At 44.4% G+C, this 23,041-nt stretch overlaps 1 protein-coding gene across 1 annotated transcript in view; it reads right to left on the bottom strand.

Annotated features, from left to right (window-relative positions):
• Nucleotides 1–4,221: 4,221 nt before the first annotated feature.
• RPN1 (ribophorin I) overlaps nucleotides 4,222–23,041 on the bottom strand; it is a 21,478-nt gene continuing 2,658 nt past the window's right edge. The window contains exons 2-9 of the mRNA XM_040358961.1: nucleotides 16,639–16,697; nucleotides 15,059–15,365; nucleotides 14,614–14,823; nucleotides 12,909–13,101; nucleotides 12,597–12,696; nucleotides 10,092–10,350; nucleotides 7,325–7,570; nucleotides 4,222–5,320 (exon numbers count right to left, since the gene is read on the bottom strand). Coding sequence (XP_040214895.1) covers nucleotides 5,138–5,320; nucleotides 7,325–7,570; nucleotides 10,092–10,350; nucleotides 12,597–12,696; nucleotides 12,909–13,101; nucleotides 14,614–14,823; nucleotides 15,059–15,365; nucleotides 16,639–16,697 — 1,557 coding nt within the window. The 3' untranslated portion in view covers nucleotides 4,222–5,137. The remainder of the gene's footprint in view (nucleotides 5,321–7,324; nucleotides 7,571–10,091; nucleotides 10,351–12,596; nucleotides 12,697–12,908; nucleotides 13,102–14,613; nucleotides 14,824–15,058; nucleotides 15,366–16,638; nucleotides 16,698–23,041) is intronic.

Here is a 23,041-nt window from a genome sequence, read left to right as displayed (position 1 = left end):
ACGCTCGGCGCGGGAGCGCGCCTAATTTAAATGATTCCCGCCCCCGGCGGGATCATTTACATTAGGCGCCCTTACGCCGAGCAACTTAACACGGCGCCCCCGCAATTTACGGAGCTTCTGCTCCGTGAATCGCGGGCAGCGCAGAAAATTTGCGCGGGCGCAGGGCAAAATCGTTGCCCTGTGCCTCCGCAAAAAAAGAGCAAATCTCTTTGAATCTGGGCCATTGTTAACAGGGTAATTCCTTCCCCTGAGCAATTGTGTTCTCCCTTCAGAAGGAGCAGTCCCCGCCGGGAGAACACAATGATTACTGTTAAGGGCTATAAATAATATTGTAAAATACAACAGGCTGCATGTACCCGTTGATCAATCAAGTCGGGTATATTCATCCTGCCCATACATGGTTTGAATCTCTGCCAGTCACTGCTAAACCAGGGACAATTGTCGGAATTTCCGATCGTGTGTACGGGCCCTAAGAAAGGTTTCAGAACACACAGAGCATCACAGTTTGCTGTGTATGGAGCCGTGTAGCCACAGACTGGTCAGGGTGCCCATGCTGACCCATGTCCACAGCCAGGCCTGGACTGGGACAAAAAAAAATAGGCCTGGGCATTTTTAGACTGAGCAGGCCGAGGGGGGGCGGCGACAGACGCGCTTCGCCTCGGCGGGTAATGATGGGATGTGGGGTTTCAGCACCTTGTACCTCTGGACCCCTTTACATTACACAGCACCCTGCACCTCTGGGCCCCTTTACATTACACAGCACCACCCTAACCGTTCTGGACCCCCTGCATGTTACACGGGGGGGAGACGTGACATGCAGCCCACCGGGCATATGCCTGGTATGCCCTATGGCCAGTCCGGGCCTGTCCACAGCCAAAAGTGTCTACAATGGACATGTGAGCATCGGAACTAAACCACAGAACATTGGAAGGCGGTGGCCTGGTCTGATGAACACATGTTTGAGGCATCAACACCAAATATCAGTCCAGTACAGCATCTGTGGTATGTGCTGGAAAAAAAATACATGGAGGACCTGCTACTGATGGCTTGGTGCCAGTCACCACAGCGTACCTTCAGAGGTCTAGTGTCCATGTCTGGGTTATGGTGGGTGGTCAATGTTATGGCCAAATCGGCGTAAATTGAAATCTGGTTCTTGCCTCCCTAGTGGAGGGTTCATGGCTGCTAGAGTAGTTTACCAAACAATTACACATACCAATTTGACATTAATTTGGTCAATATTGCCTTTTTTTTTGCTTTTAAAGCGTGCATGCTCATGATTGCATGTGAATTTCAATACAATGGCTTCATATAAATATATGTTTTCACTTATCTAGCAGTTTTTTGGTTCAGATTTCAGTCTTTAATCCAAACTGGTTGGCAGTGATAGAAATTGACTTGGCACAAAAAAAAACCCCACTTGATTGTGACTGTTCTGAGATTAACATGGGCAAGTACAAGCTGTGTAGGTCTTTTGTCACACAGCACCATCTAGTGGAGAACAATGCTTACTTACTATGCCAAATTAAAGCGGACCTCCAGCATTCCCTTCAGTCTTGCAGCTGTACAGGCCTTTCTCCTGTGCTGAAATCACTCTAATTTCAGTGCACACTGTGAGCTTCACACAGTTTTCATTAGAAACTGCAGCAAGTCAGATAGAGCGCGTCTCAATGGCTGAAGGACATCCAGCATCTTAGAACTTTTCTCCCCCCAACCTGTCTCTGGCCCACCCCTTTTATTCATTACAGTCATGGAGGCTCAGAGATAGAGATAGGAGACGTGTGTTAGTGGGCGTCCTGACTCTCCTGCTCGCCCCCTCAAGGGAGGGGGCAAGCACAACACTCCACACCAGGGAGAAAGCCTTGCATTACTGTGTGGAGTTACAGACAGAAGAACAGGAAGTGAGGATTTCTCAGAAGAAATAAGGACATTTAAAAGCAAAATGGAAGGATGAGGTAAGTGAAGGAGGACTGCACCAAGGTAAAGGAAGACATTTAGAAAAAAATAAACATTTTTTGTACCTTTACAACCCCTTTAAGACTGTAATTATGAGCAGAATACCAAGCGTAAACTTTTATCCCCACATATACACTCACTGGCCACTTTAGTAGGTACACCTGTTCAATTGCTTGGCAACACAAATTGCTAATCAGCCAATCACATGGCAGCAACTCAATGCATTTAGGCATCTAGACGTGGTGAAGGCGACTTGCCGAAGTTCAAACCGAGCAGCAAAATGGAGACTTAAGTGACTTTGAACGTGGCATGGTTGTTGGGCTGGTCTGAGAACTTCAAAAACTGCTGATCTACTGGGATTTTCTTTCGGGTTTACAGAGAATAGTGCAAAAAAGAGAAAATATCCAGTAAGCAGCAGTTGTGGGGAAAAAAAATAAAAAAAAATGCCTTGTTGAGGTCAGAGGAGAATGGGCAGACTGGTTTGAGATGATAAAAATAGGATTTTTGTACTCACCGTAAAATCCATTTCTCGGAGTTCATGGACGGACACAGCAACCTTTGACTGTAGGGTTATATCCGCTTCCTTCCAGGAGATTTAATCTCCTGGAAGGAAGCGGATATAACCCTACAGTCAAAGGATGCTGTGTCCGCCCATGAACGGAAGAGAAAAGGCAACAGTAACCAAAAACAAACGAACCTTGAAGCAGATGAGCTACAGCAGCAGAGGACCACACCGTGTGCCATTCCGGTCAGCTAAGAACAGGAAACTGAGGCTACAATTTGCACAGGATCACCAAAATTGGGCAATAGAAGATTGGAAAAACGTTGTCTGGTCTGACGAGTCTCAATTTCAGCTCCAACACTCAGATGGTTGGGTCAGAATTTGGTGTAAACATGAAAGTATGGATCCATCCTGCCTTGTATCACCGGATCAGGCTGGTGGGGGGGAGATTTTCTTGGCACACTTTGGTCCCCTTAGTACCAACTGAGCATCGTTTAAACGTCACAGCCTACCCAAGTATTGTTGCTAACCACGTCCATCCCTTTATGACTACAGTGTCCCCATCTTCTGATGGCTCCTTCCAGCAGGATAATGTCACCATGTCACAAACCTCCAATCATCTCACCACTGGACAATGAGGTCACTGCACTCCAATGGCCTCCACACTCACCACATCTCAATCCTATAGAGCTATGATGTAAAGGGTTCTATGATGTGAAGAGTAGGCTAAAGACACTGATGTATGAGGAGAGGGGGGCTGTGATGTGAGGGAGAACACTGTGGGACTGCTTTAAAAGAGGGGGGAGGGGCTATGATGTGAAGGGCAGGCTAAAGACACGGGCCCGGATTCAGATACAAGATACGACGGTGTATCTCCTAATACGCTGTCGTATCTCCTAATACGCTGCCGTATCTCTGAGTCCGGCCGTCGTATCTATGCGCCCGATTCATAGAATCAGGTTACACATAGATCTCCCTAAGATCCGACAGGTGTAAGTGTCTTACACCGTCGTATCTTAGGCTGCAATTTCACGCTGACCACTAGGTGGCGCTTTATGTTTACGCGAGGAATATGCAAATTAGTATTTACGTCGATTCAGAAACGAACAACCGCCCGGCACTTTTTTTTTTACGTCGTTTGCGTTCGGCTTTTTCCGGCGTAAAGTTACCCCTGCTATATGAGGGGTATGTGCGGCGTATCCTATGTTAAGTATGGCCGTCGTTCCCGCACTGAGTTTTGAAATTTTTAAGTCGTTTGCGAATACGGCTGGACGTAATTTACGTTCACGTCGAAAGCATGACGATTTGCCAACGTCATTTGGAGCATGCGCACTGGGATTCCGTCGTGGCCGGCGCATGCGCAGTGCGTTCGGCGCGGGGAAGAGCATCATTTAAATGATACACGCCCCCTACCCGCCGAATTTGAATTCCGACGGGGGATTTACGATACGCCGCCGCAACTTTACAGGCAAGTGCTTTGTGAATAAAGCACTTGCCTGAAAAACTTGCGGAGGCGTAACGTAAATGAGTTACGTTACGCCAGCAGACAGATCCGCTGATCTTTCTGAATCTGGCCCCTGGATGTAGAGGTTGGAGCTGCGATGCGTTATACTGCAAACATGCAATTCAAACCTCTGCCAAAAGGAAAAAAAAAAAAAAAAAACACACCACATATCTGACCGGTCCTCCATAAGTTTCAATTGAAGACTCCCATTCTCCAATTATAGGAATGTCATTCGTTCCCAACAAATAAAAGAACTGAGCCATGTCATCCACAATCCCTTCTTTATTTCCTTTTGGTCACACAAACAAAAGACCTCAACATTAGGATCTTTAACAGTTTACCAACAGGCATACTTTTTTTTTTTTAAATGGTGCCCCCTGCTGGCTATTTATGTAAAAAAACAAAAAATTCTCTCCTTGTAACTGAGTGGCACCACCATTTTTTTTTTTTTTTAATTACACACAAAACGTTATGTGCTAACAGAATGTGGAATATGTTTGTGCCGAATTATCAGCATTAGAATTCTAACCTTTAGAAATTGGTCAGATAATTGAAAAAAAAGTCTATTCTCAAGATCCCCATTATCCCTCCCCCTAAGAATTATCGCATCCCCCTGCGGGTATTTTAGGCACGCACTTCATGTCATTCACAGCCAAATTGTTATGGAAGGAAGTAACAGATAAATTTAGCTTCTATTAGCCAATCAGCAGCTGACTTCTCATGGAAGCCAGGGGCATTCTTCAGCCTCTCTGTTGGGTGTACTGTGGGACAGACAGTGGTTTTAATAAAGATGGCAGCAAATTGCCTTTCAGCAAAAGTAAAAAAAATAATAAAAAAAAAAAAAAAAATCATCAGGGGATAAGGAAATTGCAAAAGAAAAATAAGAGCTCTGTATAAAGAGAGCATGGTGTTGATTCGGATTGAGTATTGCACATCATCGTGCCTTAATCTCACAAGCAGTTTTACTTTTTTTTTTTTAATGCAGGAAAGGACAAAGCTCTGCAATTCAGGGGTCATTAGAATCTAAAGAGCCAGCAAGCTCTAGTGATGACCTCCAAGCCCGAGGAGCACCTAGTGAGGCCCGCAGAGCTCACAGTCAGAGGGGATGTCAGGCACCGATTGATTTTTTTGGCTCCGAGGTTTGTCCAGACCTGCTTTAATGAAATATATCTCGGCCATTACAATGCATCTAAAATGTTGTCGACTTTGTTGACCAGCTCCTGGCGCTTGTTGGCGTGCTGCTTCTCGCTCTCTATGTAGTTGTCCTTTTTCAGCTTGCCGGCGACCAGACGTTCGGCTTCTGAAGAAGATTTCAGCACGATCTCCTTTACTTGACTGTCGAGCTTCTGAATCTCTGCAACCTGTGGGCAGTCATAAGGACAAATCTAGGTGAGCCAAACATTTTACATAAGAATCAAGCTGTTTTTTTACCACTTTAATACCGGGCACTTTTACCCACTTTCTGCCCAGGCCCATTTTCAGTGCTGGCGTACTACGAATGACAATTGCACGGTCATGCAACACTGTCCTCATATGAAATGTATCTTTTTTTTGAGACCATGCAACACAGTGGGGGTTATTTACTAAAGGCAAACCCACTTTGCACAAGTGCAAATTGCACTGAAAGTGCACGTGGAAGCGCAGTCGCTGTAGATCTGAGAGGGACATGCAAGGAAAATAAAAAAACAGCATTTTAGCCGTCACATGATTGGATAATAAAATCAGCAGAGCTTCCCCTCATTTTAGATCTACCCCTCAGATTTACAGCGACTGCATTTTCAAGTGCACCTTCAAGTGCAAAGTGGATTTTCCTTTTGTAAATAACCCCCTATATTTTATAATGCAAATAAGATGCTCGGTCTCAAAAAAACAAAAAAAAAAAAAAAACAAAACAGGCGATTGTGAAGAAATATTATAAGATACTGCGCTATACTTAACCACTAATAACACAAAAATAAATAAATAAATCAACACTGTAAACATATGACACATCATTTGAGACAGATCTAGCTTTCTTTTGGCGATATTTAACCACCACTGGGTTTTTTTATATTTTGCTAAACAAAAAAATAAAAAATTATATATATATATATTACACACATATACACATATATATATACACACACACACACACACATACTCTCTGATATATCAAGTTTTTATATCTCACACACACACACACACACAAAAAGAATACAAATAAAAAAAAAAAACCCACCCTACAAGTCGGCAACAGGAAAAAAAAAAAAAAAAAAAATCTGCTGTACGAGTTTTCCCTCATTGGCTATCCCCGCACCAGGTTCCCCATGCCCTATCCAAGGGATCAGAATTCTTTGACACTCCTAGACCAACAAGCTGCACTTTCTACTAAGCCATTGACCACTTAACGACCGCCGCACGTTGATATACGTTGGCAGAATGGCACGGCTGGGCAGATGGACGTACCGGCAAGTCCTTTACATGTACGCGGGCGCGTGCCCAGGTGCGAAGCTCCGGGACCGCGAGACCCGATCGCCGCTGGGGTCCCGCGATTGGTCCACGGAACTGAAGAACGGGGAGAGCCGCGTGTAAACGCGGCTTCACTGTAGTGGCTGCATCGATCGTGTCATCCCCTTTATAGGGAGACACAATTGATGACGTCACTCCTACAGCCACACCCCCCTACAGTTGTAAACACACATTAGGTGAAACATAACCCCTTCAGCGCCCCCTGTGGTCAACTCCCAAACTGCAACTGTCATTTCCACAATAAAGAATGCATTTTAAATGCATTTTTTGCTGTGAAAATGACAATGGTCCCAAAAATGTGTCTGCCATAATGTCGCAGTCACAAAAAAAAAAAAAAAAAAAAAAAAAAAAAAAAATTGATCGCCGCCATTAGTAGTAAAAAAAATAAATAATTAATAAAAATGCAATAAAACTATCCCCTATTTTGTAAACGCTATACATTTTGAGCAAACCAACCGATAAACGCTTATTGAGATTTTTTTACCAAAAAGAAGAAGAAGAAAGAAAAACGTATCGGCCTAAACTGAGGAAAACATTTTTTTATACATTTTTGGGGGATATTATAGCAAAAAGTAAAAAATATTGAATTTTTTCCAAAATTGTCGCTCTATTTTTGTGTTTATAGCACAAAAAATAAAAACCGCAGAGGTGATCAAATACCACCAAAAGAAAGCTCTATTTGTGGGGGGGGGGGGGGAGAAAGGACGCCAATTTTGTTTGGGAGCCACGTCGCACGACCGCGCAATTGTCAGTTAAAGCGACGCAGTCCCGAATCTCAAAAAGGGGCCTGGTCCTTTACCTGCATTTTGGTCCGGGGCTCAAGTGGTTAAAAAATAAAAATTTAATAATATCATCACCTTATCACATAGGTCTGACCCTTCCGTTTTCAGCTTGGCTTGCAGAGATGCAATTTCATTGGTCAGGTTCTTATGATCCATCTCTAAAGTTTTCTTGCCACTGTTCAAATTCGAAATATCTCTGAACTGTTTATATTTATTCACGGCTTCATCAAAGTGACGGTACAGGCCGAGCCTCTTGTTCACCAGGGTGAGGATCTGCTCTGTAATACAAGCCACTTTCATCTTTGCTTCTACTGCAGGATCCTAAAAGAGATAAAAGAAAAATGCATCAAGAAGGGAGAATTCACAATTTCCTGAGGAAGATTCATCATCGGGACAGTTATGAAGCAGCCGCAGCATCACACAAGGTGAGGAAGTGGTGGGAGACAAAATAAACAAATAATGCGCTGTTTAGGAGATATTCCCTGTATACTGCGCCGATTACATCATTGGCGCAACCGCTCTGATAAAAAGGCCGCCCGTGCCAGGTGGATCCCACCAGCATGCACGGAATTGATGTCAGGCGGCTCTGGCCAGTCACACAACCGGAGTCCGGACCTGGAAAGAAGACCGGTGAAGATGGATGCTGCCTCAGGTGTGGACGACAAGGGCTTAGTTTGCAGGCAAGCTTAACATAATGTACCAGTATGCGATGCATACTAGCACATTATGCAAAAAAAGCGTTTACTTCCTCTGATGCTGGGTTCACACTAGTGTGAACTGGATGCGGATTTCTGTGCATCCAATTCACATTGCAGGAGGTTGTGACCAGCTCTAAAAGGAGCCGGTTCACACATCTACGTAGCGGCTCCGGTGCAAATTGCACAGGAGCCATGTGCGCCTTTTGGTGCGTTTCAGTCCGAATTCAGGCCAAAATTTGGTCTGAAATGGTTAATGAAGACACACTGGTGTAATGCCACGGTCCTGCAGACTGTGCATCTGTCTGGTCGTACACCGATACTGCCAGGAAGCATGAATGAACTACCACAGTGCTCAACAGCACCATGGTAAAATACAATCTGACAGCCGCAAAGGCTGACGAACCCAGTTTTTACATCCACAGAAAACCGAATAGATGACACGTTTGTAACAGCTAGTGGGGGGGGGGGGGGGGGGGGTTGATGATCCCCTGCTAGCTGTTGGAACAGGGGATCAGGGGCCAATGCATCCGTAACATGTTACTACCTGAATATGGGTGTTATATGTTACAACAGGTTACCTTATCCTTTAAGTCTATAGGGTTAGCCCAGTATTGAGTCTCATTTATGTTATTTCTGGAATGGACAGATAGAGATATCTCTCTATATAATTTTGTAAGAATATTGTAATGTCCATGTTGTAAAGTCCTTTGAAAGAAAGTCCAAATTGCCTCTAAAAAATTTTTCTATACACCTTATGAACATGTTATAGCATCGGCAGCCTTTCTCACCCTCCCTTTGACAACAATTTAGGGATCTCATCTCCGCACCCACTGTCGCCAATTTAAAACAGTTTCCAGTAAATAAAGGCCTACAAAAAGTACAATCATCCATTGCAGCCGACCGCTTGTAGATTTGAACGAGCTGCAACGACGTTCTTGTAGTCCATTGATCTTCCTACTCTGGTAACCACCTGCCCATATGGGGTACAAGCAAGTTGGACATTGCATCTGTGACCCGCTAATCATGGGTGCAATGCCCTGCAGGCTCCCTAAGGGGGGGGGGGGGGGGGGGGGGGGAGAAGGCGATAAAACCACACAGGCATATTTCGGACCTTTCCACGTCCTTTAGAAACCAACTTGAGGCCGCAGGGAAAAATATATCACAAGGGGCAGACTCTGGCTGCGATCCTCTTGCTCAGCAGGCGATCTCTCCGCTGATCCCCATCTCTTTACCCCCAACAGCCATCTGATCTGAAGAACAGATGGCGAACAAATCCCCATACACCTGCTTTTCGGCAGCTCAGATTGGATGAAGGCGGGTATAAACCGGACACATGTCCGTTTTACACCCACTGCTCCAGAGAAGAAAGGGGGTTCCGATTGGGTCCGCCTGAAAAACTGACAGGCGGAACCGATCGGAACCTCCGTGTGAAAGGGGCCTAAATCTATCCACACGCTAAAAGACATGTAGGAAGGCAATTACCCTTGTCTAAATAGGCCCTAGTATATGTACGCATTTGTGAGATAGGGACCGTAAATTGGAAGCTCCTTGAGGACAGGGCCTGATGTAAATGTCCTCTATGTAAAGTGCTACATAAACTCTTAGCAGTATATAAAAAAAATGTCTGTAATAAATGATATTTAGCTGTAGAATTCATGTAGGTGGGAGACTGCAAGGATTGAACACCCATTTATAAAATCTGCCACATGAGTTTGAGATACTGCTCAGGTTACATTACTCCCATGTCATCCTTGGTCTCCCTTACATTACTCCATGGCCACGTTTGGCAATCTAGGCAAAATGTTTAAAACTTCAAAATTTTGGATAGATTCCCCTCAGGTTTCTATGCGCTGTCCTGACGTTTGTAGCCACAGCGTATGGGAATGCCTAGAATGTGCCTGTATGGCTCCTCCGTCACATTTTTTGTTTCAATTTTACATTTTGTAAAGATAAAAAAAAAATATTTAGATATAGATACATTCATAGTATATTTCTTCCTGCTCTCCAAAAAGAAAGTCCAATACAAAAAAAAAAAAAAACGGACCAGAACCAGCTGGTACATAGAACACAACAGGATGCAGCCAAGGTTGGGTGGTAATAAAGGGATGAATTCACGAGAAGTGGAGAGAGGAGAGATTACAAACCTTTGTGATGGAGAAGTCCAGCCTGACGTAGAGGATGACTGTAAAGAAGAGGATGTAGAAGGCTCCAACCACCAGCAGAGGCTCCTGGAGCATCAGGATCTTGTTGAAGTTGTAATGGATCACTACATCCTGGATGTGCTGCTCAACCAGATTGTTCTTGTAAGCCACAATAACTGGACGACCAAACGTGTCAAGATACGTGTAGTGCAGCTCGTTGGGGGCTTTGTTTACATCGTATGGGTAGTCCACCTGGATGTTTCTAAAAAGACAAAACAAAATAAACCTAAACTGCGGAACCTGAGCAGAAGACAAAAATAGGATTTCTGTACTCGCCAAAGTGAGGAACAGAGCTTAATAATTAAAGCGGAACTTCACGCTCTCAAATCAACATTGACTATATGCAATCCTTATGCTGCTAGCATTAGTAAATATATAAGTACAAGTGTTTTTGCATGCTTCTTGTCTAGGTAAATTATGTCATACATCCCATGAGTCTTCTGAAGGTTAAGAGGGGTTCTCTCAGCAAAGAACACCCTCCTGCCTGAATGCCCGAGATAAGGGAAGGTGGTTTCCAGGAAGTAAATGCTACACAATCTACCCTTACTTAAGATGGCCACGGCCAGAAATGCTTGGTGGTATTTTTCAAAGTGATTTCCCAAGAAAATAAAGAATGGAGACATGGATAGATGGGTGGATGGATGGGTTTGTTTTAAATAATAACGAATTGAACAGCAGTTTTGCTTTTTGGTTTTCAGATGCAGGGTAGTTCTGCTTTAAGCAACCTAAGCAGCAGTATAACCCTAGGTTATTTAAAGGGTAACATTACCCACAACTTCTTGATAAAAAATAAAGTTCTTTAGCAAGGAACATCCATCCCTCAATACTTACGCTACCAGAATTAGTGTGTGCTGTAGATTTGCCTAATTAGAGAGCCGCCTCTGCTGGAGGCAATTAGGCAGTCGCCTAAGGCCTCGCACTCACAGGGGCCTCGCGGTCGCCTAATTTGCCTGTGATTAATACCAATGTCTGCGGCATCGGATCTCTCCATTACCCCTCTCTCTTTCTCACCTGCCCCTCTCTTGCATTGGCTGAATATGTCTGATGGGTAAGGAGGGTGCTCTGGATTTTCTGCAGCCATTTTTCTTGCTTGAATTATTTTTCTCATTATGGCCATGAGTGGGGCCTCATGTCTAAGTTTTGCCTAGGGCCTCACAAAGCCTAGAGCCGCCTCTGGCCTCCAGCATTGCTCCCGTTTCGTCTTGCTGAAGGACGCCATTTTTACTGTAGCCCAGAGCTGCAGTAAATCTTTAGGCTGCGATATCAGCCCTTTAAATTTTCAGCACAGTGCCGGAAAATAGAGAGTTACCGAGCGTGTGCAGAGACTGTGTAACTCGATTTATATTATAGGCACTTATTTTTAATGTTTTACATACATTGGCAAAAGGGGCCAGCCTGAAGTCATCTAGCAGGATTTAATTTTATGACTAAAGATCCAGTTCAATTATCAAGCCATGTCCCTCAGACCAGTGATTCTCAACCTCAGTCCTCAATTGATAAGAAAGATTATAAATCAAAAATTCTTGTGAGCAAATAGGGTTTGTTGGAATATTTTCCGGCGTATAAGACGACCCCCTAATTTTCCAGGAAAAATGCTGGTTTTGGGATATACTCGCCATATAAGACTACCCCCTTCCTAATAGTCTTTCCGGAAGCTGAGGGGAAGCCAGAACCGCTGACAGAAACAGGCTTTTTCAAATCTCACTGTGCCATTACATTACATTCCTCACTGTGCCATTACATTACATTCCTCACTGTGCCATAACATTACATACCCCCCACTGTGCCTGAACTTGCCCCCCACTGTGCGAACAGTGCAATCACTCACATTTTTCTGAATCGACTACCAGGCCGTCTTCTCATCTCGTCCGAGGATGAGAAGGCATCTGTGATAGGAGGAACACAGAACAGAGGTGCTGCTGGGAAGATTTGTGTTCCGCCTATCACAGGACACTCTGAGGAGAAGGAGCAGCTTTTAAATCATTGACGCTCGCAGCACGGAGACGGTCACCGGCGTATAAAAGACGACCCCCGACTTTGGATGCATTTTTTTGCATCCAGAAAGTCGTCTTATACGCCGGAAAATACGGTAATCCAATATCTCAGCCAACAACTGGTAGCACACTCCCAATATATTCTTTAAGAGCTGGGGAGGAATCCAAAAAGCAGAAGTTCCATTTTTGGGTGGAACACCGCTTTAAGGAAAGAATGAAATAATTTTGATGGCACTGTTTATATATTTTTGATTTAGAATATGGATTGCAACAATTCGCACAACTGTTTATTTATGGCATTGATAAGAGCCATTCTATCTAAGGGAAGTTCCCAAAACATGGCCCGTTGGGGGTACTTGAGGACTGAGGATGAGAAGCACTGACTCAGACGAAAGAGTATTACAGGAAAATCATTTATGCCGTAGACAATAGAGAATGTACTAAATTCGCTTACTTTGCGCCTTCAGGCAAGATGATTTTAACGGTCAGCGAGTCCAAAAGCTGCTCATCGAACACGTGGTCAATGAAACGCATCTTCAGAGCATACTGATCACCTGTGGAGGAAGGGACACCAGAATGAAACCAGACCGCTGGCGGCAACACAATTCTATGATCCGGGGACATCAACAAACACCTATAAAAACTCATTACAACAGCTTATGTCTCAAATTCAAAAAAAATAAAAAATCCTTGTTAGCTGAAGTAATAAGACTGGGTGCTATGAAGCAGTACAGACAGTGCCCAACGAGACTTCATTCGGACTCACCAAGGTTGTAGAGGTATTCATAACTTGGCAGGTTGTATCCAACCATGTAATGTGTTTTCCAGCCGCCGAACAGTGGGAATCTGGGCCGGATCTCCATCTCCACAGAGTCCTCAAGAATTAAGAGGTGGCTGGTGGAGATATTTCCGATCTCATCCCTGTAATATACATCCTGGGCAGCAGCGGGCAGGATGGTCTGGAAGACAAAACCTACTCGTAAGCAAAGAATTACTCCAAGAAGTGGGAACCCAGAGTTAAAGCTGAACTCCAGACACAAAAACTAAAATTTGAACACACTCATCATTAGGGTTGCCACCTCATCCCTTTAAAACAGAACACATATGAATTACACAGATTCTGTGGCTAATTAAGGTGGTAATTAGACTCATTTTGGTGCCTTACCTGCATTAAATCAGCCACAGAACCTGTGTAATTCATATGTGTTCTGTTTTAAAGGGATGAGGTGGCAACCCTACTCATCAACCACAAAATAAAATCTGTTTCGGGAACAAGGCGAGGAGTACAAAGAGTCTTGTCTACAGTCAGGCATGGCGGTGGGAGTATCAGTCTGTGACTGCATGAGTGCTGCCGGCACTGGGGGGCTACAGATCATTGAGGGAACCATGAATGCCAACATGTACTGTGACATACTAAAGCAGAACATGATCCCCTCCCTTCAGAGACTGGGCCGCAGGGTAGTATTCCAACATAACGTCCCCAAACACACCTCCAAGACCACCACTGCTTTGCAAAAGAAGCCGAGGGTAAATGTGATGGACTGGCCAAGCATGTCTCCAGACCTAAACCCTATTGAGCATCTGTGGGGCTCCTCAAATGGAAGGTGGAGGAGCGCAAGGTCTCCAACATCCACCAGCTCTGATAATTGATTATGAAATTAATCGATTACAATTTTCATAATCGATTGATCGGCCAGTAACAATGGGGTTAAAAAAAAAAAAAAAAAAACTAAAATTAGCCCTTTATAGTACAAAAAAGCAAATCGCTACTGTAAATATCACTTTCACTGTCCCACAGTAAAAAAATGAACCCCTTACAGTAGCGATTATTTGCTATTTTTGTTTTCTTAACCCCATAACGTTACTAAACATCTCAGGCCTGGGTTCACACCTCTGTTTTTGGCGCTTTTTGCAGAAACACACTACAGTTAACACACATGGTTTCCTATGGGACACGTTCACATCCATGATTTTTTTTTTTTCGGCTGCTGCGTATTTGGAAAGGGCAAGGACTTTTTAAACAGAAAATAGTGCCATTTTTTTTTTTGGTTCAATATACTTCAATGGAGAAGCTGCAGAAAAGCATGCAATGTGTTTTTGCGGCAATTTGTGTTTTCTAATCTGCCCAACAAATTAGCCACCCCCCCCCCCCAAAAAAGAAAAAAAATGTAAAAATGCTATTTGTTTTTTTGTAATATATATATATAGAAAAATATGGTTCCCACAGACTCCAATGTAGGGATTCAGTAATTGGCGAGTTGTTAAAGTGACCCGTTATTCCTCTTAAGCCATCTCATAAGGTTTTCTATATTAGAGAGCCGTCACATAAGGGAGCACTATAGAGCTTACAACTGCCTCTATGCACAGCTAATGAGATCGCAAAAGATATAGTTAAAGGTCACCAAGTGGAAAGTGACCTTTCCTTTTACAAAGAGGTGGTTGCAGTTCACAAGATGTCCTCCATTTCTTACCTTAAAGGATTTGACAGATGAAATGCCGCTGTCTGGCTGCCTCTGGTAGTCGTATCTGGAGAAGGGACCTTTCAGATTGGCTCCTGTGTGCTTTAAGTCAACGGTCTCCTCAACTGCAATGTTACCCCAGTGAGAGACTTCGATAAGCCGGGTCATGCTGGTAATTGTCAGGAAGGGGCTGTTGTTCTCATAGTGGATCTTCAGGGGGTCCTGAAAAAGAATTCGAGAAGGTAAATTTCCTCCAATGGTGACACAATCAATAAAACACAGCAAGAGTTCTAACCCTTTCCTTACTTTATCCAAAAAAATAAGGGGGGGGGGGGGGCGGGGGAATACACTTTACTTGCAGTGGGGATATGCAGTTATCTTGGTTGCAAATAACATTTTTACTATGAACAGACAGAAAGGCTGAAAAATTTACATATCAGGCTGAAAAGGCACTTACGTGACTCAAGGCAGGGATGTCCTTGAATGGACCATACTCGATGGTGTCATCAGATCGGGATGGGTTCCCCAGCTTGGTGTAGCTCTCGACATTTCTTGATGCCAACTTAACACGTGTGGTTTGGGATGTGGTGGGGTACGGGGAGTAGAAGTAATGGTTTCCTTCAAAGGTGACAAACTGCTTCTCAGCCTGTGTGATCTGGGTGGGGTAAGGCTGCAGGACATGTGAATAAACAGCCTCAATGACGACCTTGGTCTTGGCTCCAGGGGACAGAGATGACGGAAGGCTGACCGAATATTGTTTTCCTCTATGAAGAAGAAAAGGAATACATCAGAAACAAAATCAAACTCCCAGATTAATGAGCAGTTTAAGCAAGAATCACACTTTATGGAAGAACAAATACAGTGGTTCCAACACCTTAAGGTTTTTCACCTTAATGCATTCTATGCATAACCCTCTGATGCTAAATCTCCCCCATTCCCCATTTTACTTACCTGAGCCAGATCTAGTGATGTGCATGAAAGCAGGAGCCCTCGCCACTGTCTCCCTCCTCGTTGGGCAGATTGATGGCAGCGGGAGTCATTGGCTCACACTGCCATCATACAAATAAATGCTGAGCGAGCAGGGCTGGGCTGCCCACTCTGTCAATAGACGCATACAGGGCGGCTCAGGAGCGAACATGCATGGATGCCCCCATGGAATGCTGTTTTTCATGGTGGCACTTGCCGAAGAGGAAGAGCCAGCGGGAAATGCGTGAAGCACGCTGTGCTTTGTGAATAGCCCAGAGGCAGGAGAAGGAGGGAGGGGGGAACTTCCAAGGAACCTCGTCACAGTGAGGTCTCCCGGAAATGGGGACGGATACCAGTCAAAAACAGGTACCTGCTCCTCCCCGAAAAGGTGCCAAATATGGGGGGGGGGGGCATGTAAACAAGCAAAGCTTGCCTTTTGGGTGGAGCTCCACATTAAAGCGGAGTTCCTACTAAATCATTTTTTGGAAAACTATTTAAATGTGGATCGATCACCACTCGATTGACGATTTCCGATCATCGGATATATTATATTCTTCTATCCCTAGCAGGTTCCTTTTTGCTTGTGGGCATGTGAAGCCCACAAGCACCATCTTCCTGGTTTCGGTGCAGCTGAGCGACCAACATGCACTGCCCGTTCTCGCACATGCACAGTAATTATGGCTCGCAGAGCCGTACACTTCCAACGTTGCCATCACAACGGGCAGCGGTGTTGGAAGTGCCCACCCCGTTGTGATGGCATTCATAAGCCTATCAAAAAAAAAAACGGGATTCTAGCCCTCGGCGCTGCCCAGTGACTCCTGGGAAATGACGACACATCTGCCAGGAGCACTAGCGAACACAGGCATCGGAGGTTCTGATGCTTTTTCCAGTTGATTAATGTAAAGTTAATTGGAACTCTGCTTTTAGTTTGCTAATAAAGGGTATCGCTTGGACACCAAAAACTTTCTAAAACTCCAGTTTAGAAGTGGAAGGTAAATCCTAACAGCTCCCTATAGCCATGGGATACATTTTCTCTCTTGGTCCATAAATCTTTCCCTTCATTACACTTACCTTTTCCCTTTTAGCTCCTGCAGTTCCAGGTAACCATCCTCCTCCTCTTCTCCCTTCACCTGTCGAAAACAAAACCACGGAAACATTACCAAAAAATCCATTAAAAAACAAATGCAACAAAACAATCTTATGTTGGCTTTGTAGATAAAAGGCCACCTAAATGGTAATTGGCCATAGACAAAATAACCGAACAACTGCACCCAAAACAGATATTTCAGGTTTGGCTGGGCCCTCCTCTGGTTGATTCACTTACCGACTTTTATACTAAGATTTAGGCTGCATTCACACCTATGCGACAAGCAACGCCGCGTACGCGGCGTATTTTGCCGCGATTTGTTTAATTATTATTTTTTTAACAAGACATTGCATTGATGTCTATGCCCGAACGCCAATGCCGCCTGAAAAAAAGGGTCCGGGACTTTTTTTCAGGCGGCAGGCGTATGGCGTTTCGGCGTGAGATGTGAACCATCTCATAGACATCAATGCAAATTCGCCCCTCCGGCGTATCGAGCGTCGGGTGTTTTGTCACCTAGGTGTGAATGGAGCCTTAGCCTGCTCTGCAGCAATGCCGTTTCACCACTATGAATGCTCGTATAGTTTTTTGACCATTATAATCAAAATAATATCTTCAGGTTGGTGATAACTGTGAGCTTGTGTCCATAAAAAAAAAAAAAAAAAAAAAAAAGTGATAAACTAGTCCTCAAGTACCCCCAACGGGCCAAGTGTTGGGAACTTCCCTTGGATAAAATAGCTCTTATCAATTACCATGTCATTGATATAAAGCAGCTGTGCAAAGTGAATGAAAACATGGTCCGTTGGGGGTACTTGAGAACTGAGGTTGAGAACCACTGGTGTAGGGAAGCTGTAGCAAGACTAAGATTAATAATAATAATAATAATAATAATAATAATAATAATAATTTATATAGTGCCAACAGTTTGTGCAGCGCTTAAAATTAAGGCAGACATAAAAATTCTGCCATGCCGGACCCCATGACAACCCTTGTGCATTCAAACTTCGCACTTGTATGTGACATCAGTAACTCCAGGGATGGATGCGAGAGGTGTATTCAGGGCTGTCTTAATGAGAGGGCACTGCCCAGGGGCCCCAGCTGCATGGGGGGCCCCAGCACTTTCCCCAAAGCAGCTGGTCTTTGAGCCCACGCTGCCCCAAAATTGGGGGGGCCCATGTGGGCACTGAGAGTGATAGATACACAGGGGAGGCAATCTGCCTCCTACCTACTTGATGTCTGTTTACCTGCACTGTCATCATTGTAGGGGCCCCAGAGCATTACTTTGCCCAGGGGCCCATGATGCTATAAAGCTGGCCCTGGGTGTATTGTGTGGACCAGCACAGTAGAAAAGGTGGTGGTGGGGGTTCACCACCACTTCCCTGCACTTCTATGCAGATAATGATGTGGGCTGGGGCTGGGGGGGGTGGGGGGTCAGAAAGAGGATATTACTGGGGCTGCCCAGTGTTACACTCACAGCCCCCCCAGGTGATCTAGGATTTATTTTGTGCCTTTATTTTAGATCTCCACCTCTATAAGGTTGGCTACTCTTGCTTTAAAATAAGGTGAGGCGTTCATATAAATCAATATACGTAACCCCAAGTTTGAAAATACTGACAAGTGGTCAATCAGCTCAGTAGCTACAAATTAAAATTACTCAAAAACAAAATAATTCAAACACACACAGGCAAGTGAGAATACAAGCCAAAAAGTTAATCATATTAGATTGTAAGCTCTTCTGAGCAGGTCCCTCTTACTGCATTGTCTCTCTTTTACATTGTAAAGTTCTGCATCAACTTTTGGTGCTATATAAATCCTGTATAATACTAAAAACATAAAAAAGGACAATAAACAGATTTAAAAAAACAAAAAAAAAAAACATAAAAAAGGTGAAAGCAGCACTTCTGAGCACAAAACGCCCCAACATCAGGGCTTGAAGGGCAAAAGCAATAAATGCATTTTTTTTTTTTTGTTTAATTCCCTCTTTTAAAAGTATTTATAGTGAGAAATGTTACAATTATTTCCATCTGCCAAATCCTGAGCCAACAACTATGAAGTGAAGTGTTGCAGAGCTCTGAGTGGATGATCGGACAGGGAGGAGGTTGGATCGGTGAGCAGGAAGTGAATGAACGGCTGTGCTGACGTGTCACAATCTTACAGAGCAGTCTGGAGAAAAACGGAAGCGTCCCAGAGGGGAGGAGGGAGGTGTCACTGTGCACAGAGGCTTACTATCAAATTACTGTGTATATGGAGTCTGACCCCCCCCCCCCCCCCCCCCCGGGACTTAATCTATTAGTCCTACCGACAGACACCCTCCACCTTACTATTACACTGCTGTATATATGAGGCCCCGGACTCAGTCCATCCGTCCTACTGAGATCAGACACCCCTCACCTTACTATAGCAGTGCAAGACACCCCCAGGACTCAGTCTTACTGAGATCAGAACCCCCCCCCCCCCCCACTATATTACTATCACATTGCAGTGCACACAGTATCCAGTCACCCATACACAGCACCAGAGTTACCCTGTGAGGTCCTAAGAATATGAGAACTTTTGGCGAGAGAACAAAAAAAAAAAAAAAACTTCCACAATCAAATGCAAAAGAAAGCCAATACACAATAGATATGGGCTCTACCTGTCACCACTCACTAAAGTGTCAATTATGACTATAATATAAAACATAACACTTACACCTCTCTAAATAAATAACTCCACTACCAATTGGTGAAATATAATCAAAATCTTATTCCATGTAGATTAATATATATAATATATATATATATATATATATATATATATATATATATATATATATATTATATATATTACACACACACACACACACACATATCTCACAAACCTATGTATACATGTACCAGACACCCCCAGAACTCATTCTGTCAGTCATCCCACTGCTCTGTACAATGTGCTGGGCACCCCAAGACTGCCACCTACCTCATTCCTTCCTGCCCCGCAACATCACCCCTACATCAAATAAAACAAATATTACAGGCTGCCATGTATGAAAGTGCCCTCCACTGTACAGACAGGTCCACTTTACAAACATCCAAGAACAAAAAAATGCAATATAATCCTGACAGAATAGAAACTGCATGCTATTGCCAACCTCTGAAAATGCTAATTTCTAGGCTGCTATGATTTCTGTAATAAATATCCAGATGAGGACACAAATCTCCCGCTCTACTCCTGGAGGAGAAGGAGAAGACTGCCACCACCTCTGCTGTAAATGCCATTTTCCTGGCCATCATCCTGATCTTCTTGTTTCAACACTTTGTGCCTAAAGCTGGCAATACAGTTTTTTTTTTTTTTTTTTTTTTTTCATTCAGCCATATCTCTCTCTCTCTCTCTCTCTCTCTCTCTCTCTCTCTCTCTCTCTCTCTCTCTCTCTCTCTCTCTCTCTCTCTCTCTCTCTCTCTCTCTCTCTCTCTCTCTCTCTCTCTCTCTCTCTCTCTCTCTCTCTCTCTCTCTCTCTCTCTCTCTCTCTCTCTCTCTCTCTCTCTCTCTCTCTCTCTCTCTCTCTCTCTCTCTCTCTCTCTCTCTCTCTCTCTCTCTCTCTCTCTCTCTCTCTCTCTCTCTCTCTCTCTCTCTCTCCCTCTCTCTCTCTCTCTCTCTCTCTCTCTCTCTCTCTCTCTCTCTCTCTCTCTCTCTCTCTCTCTCTCTCTCTCTCTCTCTCTCTCTCTCAAAAGTAGATGAAGGAATTCCTCCCTCCCAACCCCCCTGGGACATTACATTCTGACAGCAGCACCCCCCACTGTCACAGCACACATCTGACCAGTGTCTGATTGGCTGCATTTGCTGATTAGGGAAAGTTACCAACAAATCCCTCTGTCAGAAGAGGTGGGGAAGGCCACACACACACTAATCAATATTTGGTCAGTCCCTGCTGAACCATCTGACTTTCGATCGTTAATGGCCGGCTTTTACCTGGAACAGGCAAAATAAGGTGGTCTGACTTTCCAGATGGACGGACATGTTCCGGGCCAGTGAACTAGCCCGACACCCAGAAGAGGGAAGGGCAATGTAAGCGCCAGGAAAGGTTCTCTTGAAGCCTAGGTTCACACTGATGGACTGCAAAAAACGGATTCAACTCGCACTGCGATTTCAGGAGCAGCACCTGTGTGAGGCGGTGCAGTGTCATATTCTGCTCCCTATCGCCGAATGCTGCGGAAGTCACGTGGCGGCCAACTGCGCATGCGCAATGCGTTCCAACGCCAAATGCGATGCGTTCCAGGGGATTTACGACACTACCCTTCAGTGAACCATCACATTTTGTCACGGAAGTGACGAGCAACCATACAGAGAGCGGGGGGGGGGGGGGGGGGCGGTAGAGAAAGACATACAGATGTAACGAGAACCATACACAGAGCGGGGGGGCGGAAGAGAAAGAGACATACAGATGTATTGAGATGTATTGAGAACCATACTGTATCTGCATGTCTCTTTATCTCTCCCCCCGCTCCGTGTATTGTTCTCATATCTGCATGTCTTTTTTTCCGCCCCCCCGCGCCCTTTGTATGGTTCTCATTACATCTGTATGTCTTTCTCTCCGCCCCCCCGCTGTGTATGCTTCCTCGTCACTTCCGTCACAAATTGTGATGGGTTCACTGAACGGTAGTGTCGTGAATCCCCTGGAATGCATCGCATTTGGCATGCGCAGTTCGACGCCACGTGACTTAGGCTGCATTCTGCGATAGGGAGCAAACGGTGACACTACAGGTGCACTGGAATCTCCTAGAGTCCACAACATGCGGTTTCTATTCAAGTCTGTGGAGCTACAAATCGCATCAGATGCACACTGCATATACGTCAAAAGCCTTCATAGACACTCATGTTCTCTCACTTGTCATGGGATTACAAGCTTGCAGAAACAGATCAAAAATCGTTTTTAGCGTGAACCAGGGCTACGTTGTTGAAACCGGAGGATGGACATGAAAAAAAAAGCCTCCATGTTGAACATGCAACTGGATCACTAAGAACAAGAAGTTGAGCCCCATCACTCTTCTGCTGCTCAGACATCTGAATGTATGAACATTGTAGATACAGTTATTCTGCTTTAAAAAAAAAAAAAAAAAAAAAGAAGAAGTGTATTCAGTTCAACACACACATTGATCAACCAAAACATTATGGCCACCCGCCATAAACCCATATAGACATGGACTACACTAGACCTCTGAAGGTACGCTGTGGTATCTGGCACCAAGCCCTCAGTAGCAGATCCTTCAAGCCCTGTAAGTTGCAAGGTAAAGATTCCATGGATCGGACTTGTTTTTCCCAGCACATCCCTCAGATGCTTGACGGATTGAGATCTGGAGAATTTGGATGCCAAGTCAACACTTCATTCTTGAATTCATCAGACCAGGTCAACTTCTTCCATTACTCCGTGGTCCAGTTCTGATCCTCACGTGCCCATTGTAGGCACTTTTGGCTGTGGACACGGGTCAGCATGAGCATCCGGACAGTTCTGCAGCTACAGAGCTCCATGCACAACAAACTGCGATGCTCTGTGTTCTGAATGAGTGACTTGTATAGCGCTACGCATGCAAACTGAATCGCCTCTAGACGCTTTTTGCAGCCAGTGTCTTCCTGGCTGGTGCGGTCATTTACCCTGTAGGATCTTGACACGCTTGGGACACACAGTCGTACACACATATATACACTGGGCCAAGTTGGACAGGATCCAATTTACCTACCAGCATGTCTTTGGAGTGTGGGAGGAAACCGGAGTACCCGGAGGAAACCCACGCAGACACAGGGAGAACATGCAAACTCCAGGCAGATGTGGTGTTCGGGATTTGAACCAGCGACCCTTTTTTTGCTGCTAGGTAAAAGTGCTAACCACTACACCACTGTGCTGCCCTTTCTATCAGAACCAGCAATTTGATCTACAGTAGCTCTTCTATTGGAAGGCTGCAGTGGTGGCCCGTCCATAAAGGGTGCAGCCCCCTTAATCCACATGCAGGGCGCCGGAAGCATGGATTCCATGGCGTTGCTCTGACCTAGTCGTCCACCCATTACAATTTGTCCTTTGTCATAGTCCCCCAAATCCTTACACGTGCACATTTCTTCTGCTTTCAAACACAACAACTTCAAGGACATGTTCACTTCCCATTTACTTTCAGATGCTATTGTAACCAGATTATTAATGGTAGTCACTTCACCTGCCAGTGGTCCTAATGTTCTGGCCAAATGGTGATATATATTAAAAAATAATAAATACACACAAATATATATTATGGTTTTATACAATTATAAAGTGCTTATATGCTAATGTCATGGTTTGATCTTTGTTTACATATTATATCTATTTAATATAAATATATATTGAAAAGTGTGTATATTTTTCAATAAGTCCCCAGGTTACAAACAAGA

The sequence above is a fragment of the Rana temporaria genome, chromosome 7 (genome assembly GCF_905171775.1).
Source record: "Rana temporaria chromosome 7, aRanTem1.1, whole genome shotgun sequence".
Lineage (NCBI taxonomy): Eukaryota > Metazoa > Chordata > Amphibia > Anura > Ranidae > Rana > Rana temporaria.
The sequence above is the reverse complement of the archived record's forward strand: the minus strand, read 5'-3'. Positions and strand labels throughout refer to the sequence as shown.